Source organism: Guillardia theta (assembly GCF_000315625.1).
Source record: "Guillardia theta CCMP2712 unplaced genomic scaffold GUITHscaffold_178, whole genome shotgun sequence".
In the NCBI taxonomy this organism is placed as follows: domain Eukaryota; class Cryptophyceae; order Pyrenomonadales; family Geminigeraceae; genus Guillardia; species Guillardia theta.
The window spans coordinates 6,763-21,547 of record NW_005434498.1 but is presented as its reverse complement, the minus strand read 5'-3'; the positions used below and the strand labels follow the sequence as shown (position 1 = coordinate 21,547).

The 14,785-nt window shown below is 50.9% G+C and overlaps 3 protein-coding genes across 3 annotated transcripts; 1 reads left to right on the top strand and 2 right to left on the bottom strand.

The window, feature by feature from the left end:
* Positions 1-4,471: 4,471 nt before the first annotated feature.
* Positions 4,472-5,476, bottom strand: GUITHDRAFT_156024 (hypothetical protein). Its single transcript, XM_005820395.1, has 5 exons — positions 5,154-5,476; positions 5,074-5,105; positions 4,901-5,013; positions 4,750-4,849; positions 4,472-4,696 (listed from the first exon to the last, which is right to left on the bottom strand). Exons 1-5 carry the CDS (start codon positions 5,339-5,341, stop codon positions 4,605-4,607), a joined length of 525 nt encoding a protein of 174 aa, XP_005820452.1. The 5' UTR covers positions 5,342-5,476; the 3' UTR covers positions 4,472-4,604.
* Positions 5,477-5,709: 233 nt separating this feature from the next.
* Positions 5,710-6,581, bottom strand: GUITHDRAFT_156021 (hypothetical protein). Its single transcript, XM_005820394.1, has 3 exons — positions 6,310-6,581; positions 6,045-6,235; positions 5,710-5,994 (listed from the first exon to the last, which is right to left on the bottom strand). The coding sequence occupies exons 1-2, from the start codon at positions 6,545-6,547 to the stop codon at positions 6,231-6,233; spliced, it is 243 nt and encodes an 80-aa protein (XP_005820451.1). The 5' UTR covers positions 6,548-6,581; the 3' UTR covers positions 5,710-5,994; positions 6,045-6,230.
* A 6,156-nt stretch (positions 6,582-12,737) lies between these two features.
* On the top strand, positions 12,738-13,993 carry GUITHDRAFT_120324 (hypothetical protein; the record flags this gene model as incomplete). The annotated part of the gene is made up of 2 exons (XM_005820393.1): positions 12,738-12,960; positions 13,410-13,993. 2 exons carry the CDS (start codon positions 12,738-12,740, stop codon positions 13,991-13,993), a joined length of 807 nt encoding a protein of 268 aa, XP_005820450.1.
* Positions 13,994-14,785: the final 792 nt, after the last annotated feature.

Below are 14,785 nucleotides of genomic sequence, written 5' to 3'. Positions count from 1 at the left end.
CCACAGACGCACAGACGTGATGGAAGAGCTGCTTGCGCTTGCACAACTTGCATGTTTTCAGTTCTGAGTTTGGTTGGTTGGACATGATACACGCCGATGCAAACTTGAAACAAGCAAGACTGGATCATTCGTGTAAAGTGTGGCTGCTTCGAGAAGATGATCGCTGAATCTATCCCAGAGAATGTCTTTTTTTGAATTTTTTCAGGCTCACGACACTTTCTGCTAAGGATTTCTCACATTCTCTTAAAAGTTTTCGCAGCACAACAGAGTGAAAATATTTTACACAGCATAACAGTGAAAAATCCTGATGAGAAAAGAAGGGGCAAATGTATATAAGAAAAAGACACTCAACCCTTATTGAAATGAAGTGTGCGAGGCTGAAAGGTGTTTTAGCAAGCTGCAGGATATACTTCTTTATTGACTGAGTGAAAAAGAAACTTGCAAACCGGAGCAAACAAGAAGTGGACGAGAATAAAGCCTACAAACCCGCCTCAATAAAAGTGACTAGGAAACGTAGGAGGCAGCGAAAACCGCTACTCCAAGCACGCAAGCGACAGCATGCACGACAAGCAGGGGAACAAGGATCAGGACAAAGAGAGTAGCGCTAGCATACACCGCCTCCTCTTTCAGTGATTTTTTTTTTTAATGATAATTTGTCCACTGATGATTTCAAGCCTTGAGTTTGATGAGAGTCGCAGGGGAAGTGCTGCTAGAATTATTTACTCAGGTCATAGGGTAGGTACTCGATTGAAATAAAGTCTTTTCATGTCCCGAACGTGCAGCCCCCGTACGTCCCCCGGACCCAACTTGGCAAGAAACAAAAGCGAGAAATTTAATGTTTCAATAGAAACAGAAAGACGATCAATATTGTTTATTGCTTCTGCGGCTGCGATGCAAAAACGTTTACTGCCATTTTATGCTTTCAAAATTGAGGCTAGGGTAAAAACTTATATAAAAAGTAAGGGGCATAGATACGGTTTGAACAGTAGGGGTGTTGGCAGCAGGACCCGAGTCTTGACTCAGGGTAGGTGGGGTAGTGACTTCTTTGAGGATAGAATCGGTGCAGGTGAGCTCCGGGCTGCGACAGAAAGAAAAGCAGATGGAAGTAGGGTGGGTACCATCATGAGGGAGGGTACTTCCGGATCTGTTCCACAACCTTTGCATTAATATTATTATTAGGGTCGCCCAAATGGGAGAGGTAGGGTACTCTCCTGTTGGTCAACAAAAAGACTCGTTTTCGAGAACTGAACCCCCACCCCCTCACGTGACAGCAAAGTTCCTTCAATTTTTTATACCCTTGGTTGAAGGCCACCCTACCCTTGAGCACAATCTACCTACGGGATTATGCACCCCAACCAATAAACCCCCACCCCATTGAGGAACCTCGTTTCAGAATTAGTACCCGTGAATGACCAATCTTCAATTATATATTGAACCCCTTTGATAAGTCACCGCTTGTGAAGCTTCCCCATCGGTCTGTCCTCGTTGCCCTTTCCCCTGTCGTCATCCATCTGTCTCCTGTGTCCTTGCCCCTTCCTTGCCATGTTGGTTGTTTTTCGCCTGTGAGGCTTCCCCTTCGGTCTGTCCTCGTTGACCGTTGCCCTTTCGTCTTCCATCTGTCTTCTGTGTCCTTGCCCCTTCCCTGCCATGCTGATCCTGGTTGCTTGCTTTTGAGGCTTCCCTTTTGATCCTTCCTCGTTGATCTTTACCCATTCATCTTCCAACCATCTTATATCCTTCATGCTTGTTCTCTGTTAGTCGTGTCTCCTCGTCTCCTTGAGGTCCACAGCATGTGTTGCACTTCGAGCAGCTGGATGACTATCTTGGTCATGGCTCTGTCAATCATATCCTCGTCCATGAGCAAGTTCCGGAAATTTGTGGTCCATTCCCGCTCCATAATACTGCCTCTCACTCCTGCAATGAACGTGGCTTGTATGACCTCTGTGTTGTCGCTCCTGCTTGTCATCTCTGCCCGCAGTGCTGCATATTTCTGTTCTTTCTCCTGAAACTTTGCTTTCAGGTTTGCCAGACTGCTTCCCTCGCCCGTGAACTCTGAAGTTCTCGCTATCTCCACCAGCACAATGCGATTGCTCCCTCTGAAGTAGCAGAGCCCATCTGGTATGAGATTGCCGTGCTCTGGTGCAGTCAGTCCTAGCCCTGTCATAGAGTTGATTGGCGTTTGCCACCAACTCTCCTGTTCAACACTTTTCTTCTTCCAGCTCTCTGTCAGACATCCCTTGATTGTCTCCATTACTCTGTTGTGTGCCAACGCGATCATGAGCTCAAATTCTTTGCAGGCTAGCTGAACATGCACCCAGCTTTCTCCCCTGCCTTCGCACCATGGGCAACAGGGGGATGTCGTCTTCTTCCACTGGAACAGCTTTTTCCTCGTTGGTGCTGACCAGGTAATGGCTTGGATAGCTGTCCGAAGTACTGATCCGCGACACCTCTGTAAGGCTCGACCTAGGATCCTTCTGCCCACTTGTGGTTCCAGGAGAAAGGTTTCCGTCAAGGTGAGGGGGGCTTCTTTCCTCCTCAGTTCCAGTTGTTCTTCTCTGATTATCTTATCCCATATTTTCAATCGATCCATCCCCGGCTTGAAGTTCTCTTCGTCTGCAATGCAGAATCCCAAGTCGTTGTCGATGAGGGCCCGTTCCCACGTGGAGGAGAAGGAGGATTTTCCCTTGCGGGCTTCTTCTGCAGCTTCTTGCACTACGGTGTGGTCTGCGATCATAGAGAGGTTGATCTCAATGCCCTCCCGCTGAAATTTGCTCAGGCATTCCTGCAGTCTTCCTGCCAAGTCGTATACGAGCTCGTCTTCATACTGCATGATAGACCATCTGAGGGTGTCCGTAAGAAAGCGATGCATTCGGGTTGATTTAAAGAGGACGAAGATTTTCCTGATTGTTTTCTGTTTGCCTCTTTGTTCCCAAATCGCTTGTAGGAGTATGCAGAGTGCGATGGTATGTGCTCTGATGACGCTGCATTTTCCGTGTATCTTGATCGCTCCGAGTTCCTGCTCTCCTTCCTTGTCTTGCGTGCTGTATCCTATCGACATTGATCGACCCTTCCTGTTTCGTGGTATGTCGCCGTGGATTGCGGACCACACTTGGTTCCTGTTCTTCTCCTGTTTGGCCGAGGCTTGATAGTTTTCGTTTTGCTTCCTTCGGTATTCTTGTAGCTCCTCCTGTTCAGGGATCAGGTGTACTGTGAGTTGGACAATTATTCTCTCTTGTTCCGACTCCTTGCAGTAGACAATCAGGTCGTCTTGTGACTTCCTGAGGCTCCGATCGCCCGTCCTCCAGAAATTTGCAGCGTAGCATATTTCTGATCCTTTAGGTACCTTACCGACTAGCATGAAGCCGTCAGGGATTTCTTTCCTGAAGCAAGTTTGGTTCCATCCGATCAAGATTGTTCCAGACTCGCATGCGGCGTAGCTGAGGTATTGTTCCTGTTGGTCGATCCATATTATTTCACGTCGAACCTCGTCTTCCTGCAAGCTATCGGTTGCGGCCTGGATTGTCGGGTGATAGAGGGTGGGCCAGTTGCTGAACTGTTTTGTTTCAGCGAGCGTCCCCAAGTGTTCTAGAAATTCGTACGACAGCGGAAGGCCTTGTTGTCTATCTCGAATTTCAGCCATGGCGGTGGTCAGATGTTCCCACCAAGCTTGCGAGTTGAGTGAGCTGTTATGTGTTTTGCTGATATACTTAGCAATTTGCAGTAGGATCTCTGTCTTCTCTGGGTTCTTGGCTCCATCTTCATCTTCTTTCCTCGCAAATGGCGCCGAGCGAAGGGAAGGTTCAGCTTCTTTGATGTCTTGTTCTTGGCCCGTGTGACTTCTGGGCCGGTCCATGATTGCTATGTCGCCCTTGATTTTGAAACTTTCCTTACCTTTTAGGATTAGGTGTTCCTGTTGATCCAGATTGCCTAGTAGTTTAGCCATGAGGGATCTTGTGTTTGCATGAGCTGGGTGTGGCCTTCTCTCTTCTGCTGCTTCCCGATGCTTTTTGGATGTCTCCTCCCGGTCCTCCTCTGATTGCAGGTGTGACTTTCGTTTTCGGGTTGTAGCACTATCCTGCGTGGCAACCTCTCGTCTTTTCCTCTTTGTTCCTGATGCTCTGTTGACGCTGCTTACCCAGATGACATTTTCTTGTAGCAGTTGCATTACGATCCCCTCCGCCTCCTCGCGTTGCCTTGGGAAAGGCCAGAGCTTCCTTGGCAAATGCAGTTCTTCGTCAGCGATAGGTCGTATATTGCGTAGCAAGGAGAATTGGAGTTTCGGGAGTTGCCTCCATAAGGCTTGGAAGTTCGTCCAGCCTTGTGGTCTGTCGCTGTCGTTCAAGTTTGCCACCATATCCTCCATCCTATGAAGGAGGGAGATGCTTCCAGGTAGGTGACCTGCTTCTATGTGGGCCCAGCTGATCCTCGTGTTTAGTTTTTCCGCCAGCCAGACTGCTAAAGCTTCGGGTCCCCGCACCACATCACGCTCCATAGTTCGAAAATTCATTTCTTTTTGGAGCTCGATGATTGTTTGGCATCCCCATTCCGCAAACCAGTTTCTGAGTTTAGATATCAGTCTATCTTGGATGTCTCCACCTTGCTTACTATTCACTTCTCGTTCGATGTATCGTAGCGCTGCTCGCCCTAGGATTGGGGCAGGATGAGGGACTTGCAGCCCTCCATTCTCTGTTGGCAGGTAGAATATACCATTCCCTGTACTTTTGCTCAGTCCTAAGGCTTTTTTAAAAGCTCTGATCCACAGTTGATCTAATTCTTGTAGATCTCGCCAAGTCCATCCAGTCATGACTGCGGAGTAGCGAAAGACGTTGAGAATTCCAACTTTCACCAGGTAGAATTTTTGCGCAGGAGTATAACTCGACGAGCTGATATTGTTGATCAGTTCTTTGGTTTTTTCAAAGACGTATGCTCGTTCTCCCCAAGTGAAAGGGCAGCCCTTTATTCTTCGTCTTTCTTCCTTCCACAGAGAGATGCGATAGCCGAGATATTTGAACGGTTTAGTAGCCGGTAGGGCTTCGACAGGTTCCCCCATGACCGTTATTTTGTTCGCACCAGGAACCTCTCCCTTGCGAGCATAGTCGAAGCTGGTTATCTCTGATTTCTTATTGTTGATTTGCAGTCCTGACCATTTGCAGAAGGAATCCACCACTGCTACCAATTCTCGCATTTCTTTCATCGTGTGTGCGATGAGTACCATGTCATCGGCGAAGGACAGGTTGTTTGTTGTTCCTGTGCTGCACTTGTCCAATTGTCTAGAGAGGATGCATAGCACCAAGTTGGCCAGTTGTGGGCTACTTGCTCCACCTTGAGGCAGCCCGATCATTAGAGGTATTTTCCCTGTGTTGAACTCGTTTGTTTGTATTTGCAGCTCGACTCCACTGTTGCAGGCTATCACAGTTCTAATGTCCTCAGGATGGAAGCCTAGGCTGTTCATTGCCTGCTCGACCACCTCGATTGCCACATTGTTAAAGAAGTTCGCAAAGTCCAGGTACAAGAGAATTAGGGACGTTTTGGCCTCTTCTGCTTCTTCTACGATCGAGATCAGTCGATGAGCCTGCCGACTTGTGCTTCTGCCTGGACGGAACCCCTCCTGGAAGTTTGTGAGGACGTTGTTTGCTTCTACTGTCTTACTCAGACGATGCGCCAGGATTGCCTGAACCAGCCGAGTAAGCGTTGACATGACGCGTATAGGCCGCATGTTTTCGAGAATGTGACAGAATTGATTTTTTGGCAGGAGGCGTACTCTCGCTGTCTTGTTGAGAACCTCAGCTTTGCCTTCTAGGGCTGCGTTGACTAACTTGCCAACTTCCTCTCGGCATGCTGGTGGCAGCGCCCGCAGCACTTCGTTCGAAATGAGGTCAAGTCCTGCAGCCTTTCGTCTCGGCGCCGAGGCGAGCCAGACATCAATCTCTCCCGGTGCCAGGGGTCTGGTGATTTCCTGTTGTTGTCTCCTTGAAAGCTGCACCCCCTCAGGCGGTGTGATCCGTCTTGGGGCCACGGTTGTGAACGACTTACATTTTGTGCAGTACGGGGTCATCCCTCCCCCTCCGATGGTCTCGTCGCTTGAGTCAGCCAAGGGGAGCATACATCCGATGTTTGAGCATTTTGAGCAGGTCCCTTGTTTCGTGCATGCGTTGACGCTGAAGAAGAATCGTGTATGGTCCGCGTCCTCAAGCTCTCTAACCTTCTGCATTGGGAGATGATCCGTGAGATCACGGTATCCTGCTATCTCCCATGTTGTTTTATCCAATTCTTCTAGTGCTACAATTGCTTTCGTGATTGTGTTTGCAGGTAGCAGTGATAGAAAGAGCCAGTCATCTGTCCCCTCTCGCTCGATCCCAATCATCAGTTGCTGGTTTGCACTCCAAAATGCTCTAACACCCCTCGTGTCTTCGCTAGATAGGGTTGCTTCGAGTTGGTTGATGAGCTCGTCGGCATTGTCGACTATCTTGCCGAGCAGTCTAAGAGCCAAGCCTTTGTGGCAACGAAGGGAGTTAGGGTGTTTTTTCTTGATGTCTTGACTTATCATCGGTTCTTTGGGAGTGAAATCATTCTTGCGTCCCATTGCATTCTGGGATTCACGGCTGCCTACCGTGCCAAGCCGTCTTTGCTGCTGTTGGCAGATCTCTTGGAAAACTTCGTTGTTTCGTTCTTCACATATCGTTCTGAACCTCTCGATCTTAGTTCGCAATTCTCGTTGTAATGTAGCTTCCGTAGGTACTCCAGTCGCTGGTCTTTGCTGTGATGCTTCCCTAAGTTTAGTCCGCAAGTTGCGGATCGATCTCTTCAAATCCATTTGTTCTTTGTTCGAATGTCGCCTCCGTCCCTTTCTGATTTTTACCTCCTTTAGTGGTAGAGAGTTGGCGAGCATCTCACAAATGTTACATTCTTGCGCCTTAGCTCGCATGTCTCGTATGTTTGCATCTAGTTGTTGTGCCCATTCGATCTTCTTCTCCTCCCACGTATCGCGATCCAGCACCCATCTGCTTTTAGGGGTTTCCCCCCTCTTCTGTCGTGAATTCATCTGATGCACTTCCACTCGTGGGATTAGCTGCGTCTCCTCGGATGTGAACTTGGTGTGCACTTGCACCACCAGGGCTCTGTGATCAACTGCTCCCCCTATCACACAGCCGTCGACCGTCCACGATTGAAGGGAGATGTTGGGGAAGTTGTCCTCATTAGATGGGGGGTGGATAGCGAGAACTGCATCGAGTTTGGCTTCTATCAATTCTTGTTTGTACCATGTTGAGAAGGTAAAAGTCGTCCCCGTCCCGCTGATCTGTTCATATGAGAGTGTACGGTGTGCGGAAAGGTCTGCCAGGAATTTCTCGAATCTCTCATCTGCTTTTGCGGTGATAGATGAGGGGGAATATCCTCTCCGCATTGGTGTTGTTGTGTTGGTTCTTGCTGCATTAAAGTCTCCGGCTATGATGTGCGTCTCTCTCGTTCCCAGAGCGAGGTGTAGCAGCTCTGCCCACAGTTCCCCTTGCTCTCGAATCGCATTTTCCGCCGGTACCTGATGGAGGTTCGTGACTAAAAAAGAATTTTTCCCTGTTCCGACTTTGATCGAAAACACTCGGTTTCGATATTTCTTTTCTTTGTTGCACGCCTGAGCGGCATGGGAAGGGGAAGGCGAGAGGGAAGCGTGGACCAGCGTTACCAACCTCAGGTCTCCTTTCCCCTTCTTCGCATTGATCTTCGCAGGCCCCAGGAAGATTCTGTAGCAGGCCCAGTTCTCCTTGATCATCTTCCTTAATTTGTTCTCGTCGCGGGCCGAGACCCTTACCTCTTGTAGTAGCACAACCCCAGGTTGGAAGGACTGGATTAAGTATGCGAGGATGTGCTTGAGAACAAAGTGATTGCAACCATTCACATTTTGTGAGATGAGGAAACCTGGGTCTGAGCTTTTTCGATGCATCTGCGCCCAATCATTGCCCCTTTGCTCCTCCTGCCTTTTCCCCCTCCGCTCCTTCCCTCTCTGGGAGGTTTTCTCTCCTGAATGTGCATTCTCCTCCATTTCCTCACCAAAAGGTCTTGGTTGGGGCTTCGTGGTGGTCGCCTGCCGCTGGATTGCGATCGGCTGTACCTTCTCCTCAGGCTTTGCCGTCGCGGTCATCGGCCGCTGGATTGCGTTTGGCTGTACCTCCTCCTCAAGCTTTGACGTCGAGTTCATCAGCCGCTGGATTGCGTTTGGCTGTACCTCCTCCTCAAGCTTTGTCGCCGAGGTCATCAGCCGCTGGATTGCGTTCGACTGTACCTCCTCCTCCGGCTTTGTCGTCGATTTCAAGCTCTCTTGCACCCTCGCCTCCTTCGGCAGAGATCGCAGAATTACCTGGGCCGTTTCCTCCATCTTCTCCAGATGGGTGAGAGCTGCAATCAGTTGTGTTCTGGTTTGCATCAGCCATTCTTGCGGAAGTCTTAGTCTTGTCCTCGTTTCCATCGTTGCTAGCCCGTCTTGATTTGTCTCGCAGAGCAGTAAGGTGTGAAGGATAGCGAACACTCCGCAGTTGAAGTTATCTTCCTGTTGGAAGGCTGAGCACCACTGTATCTGCCATGGGGCATTGGTCTGATCGTCAAAGATGTGTTCGATCACTCCGATTGTCAGCTCAGCCATTTCTCTTGCTCCTTTTGCGTGCTCCCCCGTTGTTACAAGATTCCTCGCTCCCTCGATCCCTCGTGGGTCCCTCGTTGTGCTCGTTCTGTCCTCGCAGAGGGGGTCCAAGATGTACGCGCATCGCCGATCATATCTTAATGCAATTAGAATCCAGTGGTTGCTGTGGATGATAGTTGGGAACAGGAAGGTGTGTTGCTCATCTCTCAAGCTGCTGAGGTGAAATCTGTTCCCGACTCTCAAGCGGGACGCCTCGTCTCGCAGACTGGATGTTACCCTTGGCAAGAAGATGATGTTCCGCGTTTGCTGGTCCTCACGAGCTCTCCCTTTGCGTACCATATGTATTGCTCTTCCTCCTTGAAGAGCCTTGCTCATCTCATTGAGAGTAACTTCGATCATGTTCTCGCATAAAAATCCGCTTACTCCTCGATTGTTCAGGGCAGTGATGCCAAATTCCTTGTCGCCTCGTTTGTCTGACCATGGGATCTCCTCGATCCAATCAAAAAAATATAATGTTCTATCTACATGTTGCGTTTCCTTTGAAACCGTTTCCCTCTCCCCCCCTTGCCTACTCCCGGCACTCCCCCCTTCCTCCTCCCTTCCTCCTCCTGTCATGATTCGGTTTTAGAGTTGAGAGGCACATCTCCAGTCCCATCTCCTCCTCTGCCTTGCTCAAGAGAAACTCAATTTCGTCTCCCGAGCCTACGCTGCCTTGGTAGGTTAGCGTGGCTGTGAGAACTAATTTATTCAGGGCAAGAAACAACAAGTCAGTTCGAAATTCTTTTTGTTGTTTCTCCCCTCCTCTCCCTGTTGCTTTTGCAAAGGCTCCCTGGCGTCTTCTTGATGCTACCGTCTCCCACGCATGCTGCTCGCTTACTCTTGCAATCTTACTCTTCAAAATTTGCATGTCGTCGTCCTGGGTTGCCGAGGATGATTCCGCCCATTCCTTCAACGTCGGAAAACATGCATTTCCAGGAGATGACAAGCTGTCGTACAGGCCGACTATGGCTCCATCGAGCCTGAGTTTGCAAGCTTGGTTTTCTGCACTCTGTCCCTGGTTGACAGTCTCCTCCAGAACTTTGTAGATGTCTTCGAGGACCACGTTTGCCTCTGGTTCTGGGATGTTGATCTCATTCTCGATCCGTTCGAGATCTACCTGTGCCCACAGAGGCTCCGTGGGGGGTTCTGTAGCGATTGCTTCCCAGATGTTGGCACTGCCTGGCTCTAGGAGAAGAAGTTTCCCCGCCCTGTCCCATGGCGCAAAGGATCTGAGTATGTCGATCGCCGTTTCTTTTTCTGAGAAGCTGAGCACTAGATGTTCACCGTTCCAGCTGTTGGTCTCGACATCTTCCTTCGAGGAGATCTTGACGATGTGCTCAGCCGCTGACTCCTTCCAGCTCGCCACGATCCGTCTCAGTCCTCGAATTGTCATGCCCATAGAGAGATCCTCCCCGTCGCAGATCTGTTCAGCTTCCTCTCTGGTGAACCTTCCCTTCTGTGCTTTACTCTTGACCAGCACCTCATAGGTCACTCTTCGTGGTACTGCTCCTAGCGCGTCGGGCAATAAGTCCAACCTAATTGGATGCTGTCTCGATACCCTGGTGATTGCACTAACCTGAGTAGTGAACCATTTGAGGATCTTTTCATCTTCCGACATCAGTCCGAGGTGTATGCCTCCTCCATTCCTGTCGTCTCCCTCAAACATCCGTAGCGTGGTGCTCAGGACGTCCGTCGAAGAGCATCTCGCAATCCAATCGATCTCTCTTCCTTGTCGTATCTCGTCCACTCCGGCTGCTGCGAAAGTGCGTTTGTTGGGCTGACCTTGAGGTCTCCTCTTCGTCTTGACCTCTAGCTGCATGCCCGCTTCCGGCTGCACCTCCAACACAGCTATTCCTTGTTGCAGCAGGTATTGACGATAGATCTCCGTAATCCCAGCTGAGTTCATGCCATTCATCTTGAGGAGGTGAGAGAACTCAGCTAGGGCCCCCGCCTTGCCAGAGTGCTTATCCTTCTGTGGCCTTATCTTGAAGGAGCAAGGATGCTTCGAATGCGCGTTCGCCGCGCGGATCATCTTTCCGTCGATCCTGAAGTTCGTCTGTCCTTTCCACAGCAGTTCTGCTGCGTCGTTCAATTGGAGTGTTGCCACGACTGGGATTTCATCCACTGTCGGAATCAAATCTTTCTTGATCGGGGCTCTCCACGAGATGCATTTCTTGCCCTGCTCCTCGTGCACCAAGAGTCCTTGATCCTTCAACTTCTCACACAGTACCTCAACTTGTTTTATGTACTGGGTAGGAACTCCGAGGATAGCCATGGTAATCAGTTTACCACTCTCGGGGGACGCTCCTGAAGCATCGATGCAGGCACTCTTGTCTAGTACCTCCTGTTTGTCTGCGTTCCATGCAGAGACATACCACGACTGTCCTTCTTCCCCCCATTCTTTGATGGCATCCTCCTGGCTCCTGACTTCAGCATGTTTGCAGGTCTGTCGAATGGCTTCGGCTAAGGCGTTCATCGAGACTTCCTTGGACTGCAAGGCTCTGCCTGTCCTGCTCTGAGGGTACTGCCTGACGAAGTGTTCCAATCTTCGGATCAGCTCTCCTAGCGAAGGTGCTGAAGGTGTCGTGTCCTTGTTTAGGAACTGGGAAACTCGGACACCAGCAATCTGTTTCCTTTCCTCTTTGGATAGATACCGTGACATGATCAAACAACCGTTTCTGCACAGAAAGATATCCTGTTCAGCACCCTAGCTCGCAGAGATCCCCTCAAACTGCAGGGGGGGATAGCATGGCTGTTACTCCGGCGGTCTGACTGTTACTCCGGCGGTCTGACTGTTACTCCGGCGGTCTGGCTGTTACTCCGGCGGTCTCCTAAACCCTAAACCCTACACCCTACACCCTAAACCCTAAACCCTGTCCACCTTCAGCGAGCAGGCCAGCACAGTGCATCTCTGCGAATTTACTCAGTGCTATGAACAGGAAGCTAAGAGATCGACGCTCTATGTCGTCGCTCTCCGCCTCCGAGCCTGCTCGGCGGCTCAGCAGCTGCCGTTGCCCGTGGCGAGAACGCGCTGCCCCTCCTTGCCTTCTTGCTCTCTCCTTGCACGCGAGTCCAGCGCTTGCTCTGCAGCCACTTCCCCAGCTTCTCCTTGAGAACGTTGCGCCCAACTCCCTGCTCCTCTGGCATCTTCGCCCACTCTCCCAGCGACATGAACTCCAGGCTCCCCGGAGAGTAGAAGGTGTCGTGGAGGTTGCCAACGGCCTTGTCCAGGACCAGCTTGATCGGCTCGCTCGTCCCTGCCTCGTTCAAAGAAGCTGCATCTTCGATGACTGCTGACAGCTCGCTGACGAGCTGCATGTCCTCTTGGCTTGACGGAGATGCTGCCTCCATTGTGATCCTCTCCAGGTCTGTAAACTCCAGCGTTCAAATCCTCCTCCATGTCGATGCCTTCAACTTTGATCTCGAGCCTGTTAGCGATCTCCAACAAGACTCTCTTGACTCTTGCGATGGAAGTGTTGCCGCCGTTGCACAGCCCCTCCATCTCCTTCCTCGTGAAGCGACCAGATGCCGCCGTCGACTTGATGATGATCTTGATCTCCTTGCCGTCCTTGCCGCCTGCCTTCTTCTGCAGTCTTGATGCCTTCTTCAACTTATTTCTGGACACAAAGCGATCAGCTGTCAACTCGACTGCGAGCGCCTCTCTGATGGGTGGTGGAGGTCAAAGGTACTGCGGCCTCCGTGGCCCCTGCTGTGGGATCATTGTGTTCAAGAGATGGAACTACACTGGCAACGAATTCACCAAGCCGCTTCGTTCCCAGCGTCGGCGTGGCTGCCCAAGCTCCGAGCGTCATGAACTCCACGTTGCCCGGCGAGCAGAAGGTGTCATGCAGCTTGCCAACACTCTTGTCTAGCTCCAGGGAGATCGGCTTGCCAGCTAGCAGCTCCTCCTCTGATGTCTCCAAGAGCATGAGCGAGGACACGGTACAGCATTATGCCTGCTTGGCGCTGGCGAACCTGGCAGAAAACAGCAATGCAAACTGTGAGAAGATCAGGAAGGCAGGGTGGCGCTGGGGCACCTGGCGGACAACAACGCGAACAAAGAGAAGCTATGGAGAAGCATCTTGACATCAAGGAGGTGCAGGAGTATGCCTGCTTGGCGCTTGGGAACCTGGCGGGAAAAAACGACGCGAACAAAGAGAAGATCAGGAAGGCAGGGGGCATCGAGGCGATCTTGGCGGCTATGGAGAAGCATCCGGGGAGCGAGGACGTACAGAAGTATGCCTGCTATGTGCTGGGGAACCTGTCTGCCAACGGCAAGCAGGTGGTTGGCGGTGCCCGCCGGGACTCAGCGGCCATACAAGTGGGAGGCGAAAGTCAGACCGTACGGTACCTTGAGAGTCGTGGCCCGGAGGCCCGGGAATCGGAGGGAGTGCGACGGTCGGAGGGGCCGGGAGCCTATAAAGAAGCGCTCAGCTGTGACCGGGAGCGCCGGGGCCGGGCACTGCAGGGCCGGGACCGTCCGACCCGGTCACTCCGCTCAGTCGGAGGCCGCTGCCAGTGATCATGAGTCGGACTCACAGTCAGGCTTGAGACCTCACCTTGACAGAGAAATTCATGCTCGAAATGCATGTGGGAAGAGATTTACTAGGGAGAGCGTTCAGATTATGCTTAGCCAAAGGGAGGCACAGTTTAGGGTTTAGGTTTACCTTCTCAGCACCGACGAGGAAGAAGCTCTTTCAATGGGGGAAGACTAACTCACCATGTTGTCCTCACTGTCCAGACCGAGAAGAAACCTGGGGACATGTTCAGCTTGCGTGTAGGCAATTCCAAGATATGATCCAAAAAGCACACAACGAAGTCATGAAGAAGATCAAGGTAAGACTGCAGCAGAGCTGGAGGAAACAAAGGGTACAGGTCAATTCATGGTGGGACACTCCAATACGCATCGTGATGGAAGCGATGGGGACTTCAATGCACCGAGAAGGGCAATGGATACCAGACGGTTGCTGCTACTTTGCAAGCATCAAACGCATTGTCCTCATCGAATTTGCAAGGACATCGGAATATGACGGAGTCGAACAAACAAGTCTGGAATGCCTGAAGAAGAAATTTCAGGAAAAGGAAGAGAAATATGCCCCCCTACGAGCAGAAATCACAGCTTTGCTACCTGACCATGAAGTGGAACAAGCAACATTCATAGCTGGAGTGAAAGGATCGATCATGGAGAGGGAATGGCATGAGAATTTCAGGAGGCTAAGGGTGGATGACACGGAATGGGAAGGCATCAAGACAGCAGCAATCAAGCAACTGCTGGCGGTACAACATACGCTATGGACGGCAAGAAGGGTAAGAGAGTCGATGTAGTCCGATGGGGGCAGGCGCGGCTCATGGACAAGCCACCCATGGCGCATGGTCATGGGCTGCATGAAGGGAAGAAGAGAAGGGCTAGCCAGCAGGAGAAGATACAGCCATGCCACAGTGGGCGACTGCATGCTGGGGGGGGAAGGGGCAGGAAGATGCAATGGAACTTAGCGAAAATAAGGAAGGGGACCGGGATCGGAATTGGAACGGGCCCGGAGGACATCGTTACTGAAAACAAGTAATACGGAAGCAACCAGGCCTAAGGGGCCTATAGGAAAATGGGCCAACCTCCCAAGGTTGGGAACCCCTTTAGACGGATCATTAGGCGAGAGATGAGCGAAGAGCAATAGTTCTTAGCTATGAAACTCTTGACTAAGAGTCTAATAAACTCAAATAATAATAATAATAATAGGGTTTAGGGTTTAGGGTTTAGGGTTTAGGGTTTAGGGTTTAGGGTTTAGGGTTTAGGGTTTAGGGTTTAGGGTTTAGGGTTTAGGGTTTAGGGTTTAGGGTTTAGGGTTTAGGGTTTAGGGTTTAGGGTTTAGGCGCCGGTTATTTCAGGCAGCGCCGGTTATTTCAGGCAGCGCCGGTTATTTCAGGCAGCGCCGGTTATTTCAGGCAGCGCCGGTTATTTCAGGCAGCGCCGGTTATTTCAGGCAGCGCCGGTTATTTCAGGCAGCGCCGGTTATTTCAGGCAGCGCCGGTTATTTCAGGCAGCGCCGGTTATTTCAGGCAGCGCCGGTTATTTCAGGCAGCGCCGGTTATTCAGGCAGCCCCGGTTATTTCAGGCAGCGC